We start from the raw sequence: 7,374 nt of genomic DNA on the forward strand, positions 1-7,374 counted from the left end.
GTTTTAACTTTGACATCAGCCGACAGGGTATAATACACAATTTGTACTAAGTATAGGCATCGAAAGTGGCCCAATTTTTATATGTGGTTGCCTATTCACATTCTAATGATATTCAGCAACATTTGTAGACGTTTGCAATAGTAAGTTTGAAAGATTTTATGATGAAATTAGCCCTTATTCTTATCGTTGTGTTCGTCTCCACTTGTGTGCCCAACCCACTGCTTTATTAATTGCTTCAATTCAAGTCTCATCTCCAAACGTACGTATTAGGTTAGGTACGTTAGAATGGACCTAGTGAAATCTTGTACAGTATTTCTGTATCATATCTTCCAGTATTTTAAACTATTCTCAATATATGTGTGTAACAGTCTATCATAGCAATTGTCATATACGATGTCATAGCATTAGTTTCTCTCGCTGTGAACAAGGTGTGGTTTCTGTTCCTTCAATTAATTAGGCATTCCAATTGACAAAATATTATTTTGTTGGCTTTCCAGTATTATGTATATGCCTCCCTGCATTATGTATGTAAACTATTTCTTCAGGAGTGGACTGCATACGACGACCATAGTCCCCTTTTGGGCTGGAAATGGAAGACTATAAATATTTATTCAAAATAGTTCTCATCGGAAATGCTGGTGTTGGTAAAACATGCTTAGTGAGAAGGTTTACCCAGGTGGGTGTCATGCTGTATGCAAATTGAAGAAGGTGGTAATTTCTATACAGGCCTAGTACTAATGGGGTGTGCTGATGGTGCCAGGTTAATGATGAATGCTGGTGGTAACAATTATGTTTTCTATGATGATGGTGAGCATGAAAATTATGACGAGGATTATATGAATGATTGTGATAATGGTAACTGTGTGATGATAATGTAACATGGTGATGATGGCGAACAATGATGATGATAATGTACATGGTAACAATTATCATATAGGGACTGGATACACTGTGTATACAACAAAAGTAATAATTATATTAGATGATGAAGATGATGGTATCGTACATAATGATGACAATGATGATGATGGATGATAACATTGATGACGGTAAGAATGGAATGGTTACAACGATAATGGTAATGTAAAGGATGATGAAAAAAGTGACAGTGGCAGTGATGACGTCGGTGGTATATCTAGGGGCAGGGGTAGCGCCAGGACCTGCCCAACAGAGGGGCTAAAGGCCCGCCGTATTCCAACCATCATGAGGCTATCTAAATGAGCATTTGTCATAACAGAACGCAAATTATTTTTAATTAGTCTCATTGAATTATTATTATTATTATTATTATTATTATTATTATTATTGTTATTGTGGTTGTTGTGATGAAAAGTTAACACAAACGATATGGTGGCTAACGAATATTACATGTAATTATTATTTTTTTTATTTGTTTGTTTCCCGACAAAATTTTATCGTCTTCCCCGACGGGGGGGGGCTATAGCTATCTAGGGGTGCATTCGGAAGCACACTAACCCAAATAGAAAAAAAAAGAATTAAAAAGCTTTTTCCCCCAGCCATTACTAGATATGCCGTTGGACAACATAGATGTTAATGAGGATGATGATGGTGGTTAAAGTGATGATAGCAACAATGATGATGACTAATAATAATAATAATGTTAATATTGATGATAATGGTAACAATGATGATGATGAATGTAAGGATGGTGGTGACTGTAATGATGAGGATGACAATGACTAAGACAATGGTGACATCAAAATGAAGGATGACAAGATGATGTTCTACTAACAATATGGCCAATCCACTTATGGTGAGTTGATTGGCCGAGCAGTTAAGTCAGGGGCACGTAACTTTCAGCTGTAATATCAGCGCTGGTTCGAACGGCTCATTTCCAGTGGTGAAACAAGTCTTCTCGGATAAGGACTTTAAACCGTAGGCCCAGTGTTACCACTTGGTTCGAGTGCACTTTAAAGAACCCAGTTTAAGAAGAGTAGGGGGCTACCCCGGTGTACTGGTCCATTCAGTCCCCAGTTTAATTTAATGGATATGCCACGTAGTATAGTGATTAAGTTCGCTGATTGGCATATCCTTGGTGCTCGTGCCTAAAAGAAATGAAATGAAAATGAAATGGTAAAATATTAAAAATACAGTAGTGATCTTTTTCATGGATACTATGTTTCATGATTACTTTAAGAGGATGTTAGGGATAATATTTTGATATCATTTTTCAGGGTTTGTTCCCACCTGGTCAAGGAGCAACAATAGGTGTAGATTTCATGATAAAAACACTTCAAATTGGAGGAGACAGGGTAAAAGTAAGTACAAGCCACTGATCGGAAATAAAATTAATATCATTGTTTCTCGGGTGTAAGACACAAGCGGGCAACATCACGTGTTAGCCCACTCCCTGTTTTACATCCAATTTTACATACCAGCTTTTCCTCGGCATAGGCCCAGGGTATATAATTTGAATGAGTATCTTAGCCGACTTTTACCATTTTTTGGAATCTATTTGATTGCACTAAACTGACCTTTATATATCTATACAACATGCTATGCTGTTATTTTCACCATTTTCACTGTGAAAACATTAATATTTAACGATTTTGTGATGGTTTCTGCCTGAGAAATGCCTGAAAAAGGCTGATTTCCCAAATAGTGTTCTTTAAACAGCTGTATGTTTAAATGCTTGTAACTTCTTATGGAAATGTCGGATGTAAATGATTCTTTTACCATTTTATAACTCTTATTTTACTGGTGAACACAGTTTAGCTTATCTTTGCTATATATATTATATATATATATATATCACACATCATGACTATGTATGGACACCTCATGACTATATATGGGCATACAACACAGTTTTTTGTAAAATAAAATTTGGACAAATCTTTAGATTTATTGAGTCAGTTTAGCATCAGTATTTCACAAAAACAGTTGACGTGCCTGAATATGGTAATGGTGACATCACATCATGACCATATAGGCACATCATGACTATATATGGATACATCATGGCTATATATGGACACATCATTACTATATATGGGTACATCATGACTATATGTGCACATCATGACTATATATGGACACATCTTGACTATATATAGGCACATCATGACCATATATGGACACATCATGGCTAATATATATGGGTGCATTATGACTATATATGGACACATCATGACTATATACGGACACATCATGACTATATATGGACACATCATGACCATATATGGGCACATCATTACTATATATGGGCATACAACAGTAAGAACATTTGGTAGTGTGAACAGAGCTCTAGATACTTGTGTCAGACTGTGTATTTGCTATTGCAGCTACAGGTTTGGGATACTGCCGGACAGGAACGCTTCCGCTCAATCACTCAAAGCTACTATCATAGTGCCGACGCCCTTGTTATGGTCTACGACGTTACGTCACGTGAAAGTTACAATGCCTTACCGGAATGGATGAAAGAGGTGGAGACATATGCAAGTCCAAAGATAATTACCGTTTTAGTTGGTAACTATATTATTTTAATGCAAAAATTTACTACACATTTACTTTCCTTAATTTTATTTTGTTTATATGAACTTCTTTTTAGTAGATTATGTCCCCCTCCCTCCCCCCCCCCCTGCCAATTTTATAATTTTTTCTTTTCCCTATTTAGGGAATAAGACTGACCTTGTGTCAGAGAGGGAGGTCAAATCTGAAGAAGGTCAAGTGTTTGCTGACGAAAAGAGAATACAGTTTTTGGAAACATCAGCGAAAGAAGCAGAAAACGTAGACAAACTCTTCATAGACATCGCCGTGGAGTTGACGAATACCGTGAGGAACGTAGAGATAAAGACCGACTCGGAGGAGGTACCTATCAAGGAACATCACAGTGTCACCGGCTGCTGTAGATAGAGGGCAGTGTTCAATTTCATTTGATATGCTTGGCTAAACATGTATGTTTCCAAGGTGACATGGTGTTTAAATGGTCCCTTGTAAAACTGCTTGTCCCTAAATCTGTCCAGACTATCAAATTTACTTTGACAAGAAACTGATGTGACTATATATGGTCATGATGTGCCCATATATAGTCATGATGTGCCCATATATAGTCATGATGTGCCCATATATAGTAATGATGTGTCCATATATAGCCATGATGTATCCATATATAGTCATGATGTGATATCATCATGAGCATTATATATATTATAGGCACCTCACATGTTTTTGTCAAATATAATTTCAAGTCTGAATAGCTCTTAACAGTGGTATACTTCCAGCTACATTCACTTCAACAAAATTGCTTCTAGTTGGTTCGCGTTGCCATATGAAATTGCATGGCCGTTACGATATAATCAAATTTAGTATGATCTTCCCTTGTTGTACTTAATATTTGATAACGAATAACACAAGTGTGTGAAATTTTGCTAGTATATAATTTTTTTTAAAATATTTATATAATTCTATTTGATTTCATTATTGTTTATCATTGAACTGAACATTCTTTCAATTTATTTAAATTTGATTTTGCAATAAATGGTAATTTTAACTACCCTAATAACTCTACAAACGTTCAAAGTACAGAGGTATGACCTGATATGACACTGTATGCTGCATGTTTCTTGAGTGCAATATTTTTACCATGTCCATATTTGCCAATATTTATTTTAAAAGTGCATTGACCCCTAGCAATATTATTGTAGTAGATTTTTGACTTTCAAATATCTTAATTATTAATTTTGTGTTTTTTTTGTTTTGTTTTTTTTTCATTAGTGAACCAGAAAGGAAAACCCCATAAAATGTAGCATACTAAATTTTGAGGGTTTTTTTGTTTATTTTTTGATGAGATTAAGTGAATTTTTTTTTAATTGTACTGTACGTCTATTATTAACATATAAATAATTTTATAAATCCATAAGTAATTTTAGAGCTTCATTTTCCACCACCAATAATAATAATAGTAATAATTTAAATAATAATAAATAAAAAGGTGAAAAAGAATTTAATAACTTTACACTATTTTAAATCTTCTGGAACTGGGCCAAATCACTATAATCAGGATTTCTGTTTGCCTTAATCACAAGCTCTACACAAACAAATAAATTTCAATAATTTTCATAGATAATTAATGGATGTGCACAAACTAATAAGTTTGAATGATGAAAAGAAAAAAAGGATACAGTAGTTTCTCCCTTTTTTCCCCATGATTTTAAATATTCCTAAACCTGTATCTCATTGACCGTTCCCGAACTTTTTCGTCAAATATGCTTTTTGTGTTTTAGAAAAATCAGTTCTATACATATCAAATTTTTTTTCCCTTCCAGAGCCTGACTTTAAGCTTTTTGAGGATCTGAGATCCAAGAGAGGATCTAAAATAATGAGTCTATTTCGTGAATACTTACCTGGATAAACCAACTAATTGCCATTGTTCCTAAAATATTGAAACTAATGTAAGCAGAGTTTTCATTTGTCATTAAAGGGCTTGATAGAAGGTATTCTCAGGCCTTCAACGGGGTACTCTTTATGGTTGGGCTGTACTACCTTTTTGGGCAAATTCCCTCCGTTTAAAACAGCCGCATTAAACTCTTGCATTAAACATTATGAATGCTTCAGATCTTGGCCCCCTGACTCCACCTGAACACTCTCCTCCAAACTGACCAGTAGACAAACCCCATGTAGTTATCACAGGCTACAAACTTAATTTCTAGCCTTTCCAAAAAATATGTTTTTCTGAGGCTTACCACATCTAAGCTATAGTTGCTACCTCAACGAGATGTGTTGTTTTTTGGTAGACTTTGAAAATGGTGCCGTCAAAATGCTGTGGAATTTACTTTTATTTATGATATTATTTCAGGGTGCGTTTATTTATAGGAAGGAGCAGGATGATATTTTACATATGTTTTTTTATATGAATTGTTTAATTGTTTTCAATTTTTACCTACAAGTTTTAATATTTTGATGTGCATTCATTTTTATTAAGTAGATTTTAAAACATGACAAAGCTTTTGTTAGAGATAATTTTTATGACTGTTTCAATATTTATTTCAGTTTCAGTTTTGAAATGAGGACAAATTGAATTTACAAATCTATCAGCATTTTTTTGGAAGAATTTGTAAGATTAGTTCTGTCCAGTTATCAATTTTTTTTTTGACAGGAAAATATGGTGTATCCATATATAGTCATGATGTGATGTGAATTCAATTTTATTAGTATATATCTTTTTTACCAGTAGTTCAAGTTTGACCTGTACATGTAAGTTACTGTAACCTTTAACCTCTATCAATACACATTTTTAAATGCTGTGAGTATAAAAGTTTAAACTTGAACTATAAACTATTCCTTAAAAACATTTGAATGCTTTGTTTTTCAAATAATTATAGAGCAAGTGTATTTATTGGTGTTTATTAGTCCTATACTAGGTAAATACTACAATATTTTCAATACAATGGCCATTCAACTGGTTCGTTTCGTTGACAACGCTTTTTCGTTGATTATTATTTTCATTCGGCTGGTTTGTAAAAACAGACTTTGTTGACAATGGAAATTAACGTAAACCAGAGTGTGTTAATTTGCAATAAGTTATCCATGTGACCAAAACCAACATAGCTGATTAGTCAGTTTTGCAACTACATTTGCATAAATATAAATTAGATTAAATTTCAGAAAATATTCATAGTTTTTACCCACATTTTTTTTAACGGAAAACGTGTACTGCCACAAACCGAAACAACCGTGATTCGCTTGCTACTGTGTATTGCAGTAGCCACGCAGCCTTTTTATTTCGTCGAGTATGTACCAGTTTTTTAGTCTGGTCGTCTTCTTTAAGTATTATTTTACTGCTGCGTGGTTCAACAAAGAACAACCAGTCGAATACGGCCAATGACTTGCATTTACAAAGTGTTGATGAGACATTGAAACATTTAACTGAAATTGTATTATAAATTAAAGATTCAAGAAAATTTGGTGTCATTTTAAAATTAAGAATGTGTATATTTAGAAAAAAAAAATGAGGGATTACCTGTTTTTAACTTGTATGATATTTCTACATTGTAATTATGAAAATTATGAACATTATAAGACGATGCAATGCAATGAATTATTAAAAGAAAAAATAATTGTAAAATTAATTACACATTCAAAGATTGTGTAGATTTCGGAATTGCTTTATAGTGATTTATCCTGGAACGTAAATTTGGACCGATTATGGGGTCATAATTACCAACCGTCTCACATCGTGCGGGACGGTCCTGCATTTTAAAGTGATGTTGGATGAAACACGCATTTTTCAGATGCGCATGCGTGATCATAAATTTGTCACGCATTTAGCACAAGTCTACGTGATAACAAATTATCATGAATTCAGGTTAAAAAGTATTTGAAGTTAAAAGAAATTGGTTTTATTAAAAATAT

General features: G+C 33.7%; 1 protein-coding gene across 2 annotated transcripts; it reads left to right on the forward strand.

Annotated features, from left to right (window-relative positions):
* On the forward strand, positions 1-7,094 carry LOC117124894 (ras-related protein Rab-30-like). 2 transcript variants are annotated; one of them, XM_033271227.1, is made up of 5 exons: positions 1-140; positions 546-676; positions 2,196-2,279; positions 3,306-3,489; positions 3,638-7,094. In XM_033271227.1, the coding sequence occupies exons 2-5, from the start codon at positions 590-592 to the stop codon at positions 3,874-3,876; spliced, it is 594 nt and encodes a 197-aa protein (XP_033127118.1). In that variant the 5' UTR covers positions 1-140; positions 546-589; the 3' UTR covers positions 3,877-7,094. The 2 variants fall into 2 exon arrangements, with proteins under 2 accessions (XP_033127118.1, XP_033127119.1); XM_033271228.1 differs by having other exon boundaries at positions 122-259.
* The last annotated feature ends 280 nt before the right edge of the window (positions 7,095-7,374 follow it).

Source organism: Anneissia japonica, unplaced genomic scaffold, assembly GCF_011630105.1.
Source record: "Anneissia japonica isolate Jap-2015-1 unplaced genomic scaffold, ASM1163010v1 scaffold1881_len754168_cov175, whole genome shotgun sequence".
NCBI lineage: Eukaryota > Metazoa > Echinodermata > Crinoidea > Comatulida > Comatulidae > Anneissia > Anneissia japonica.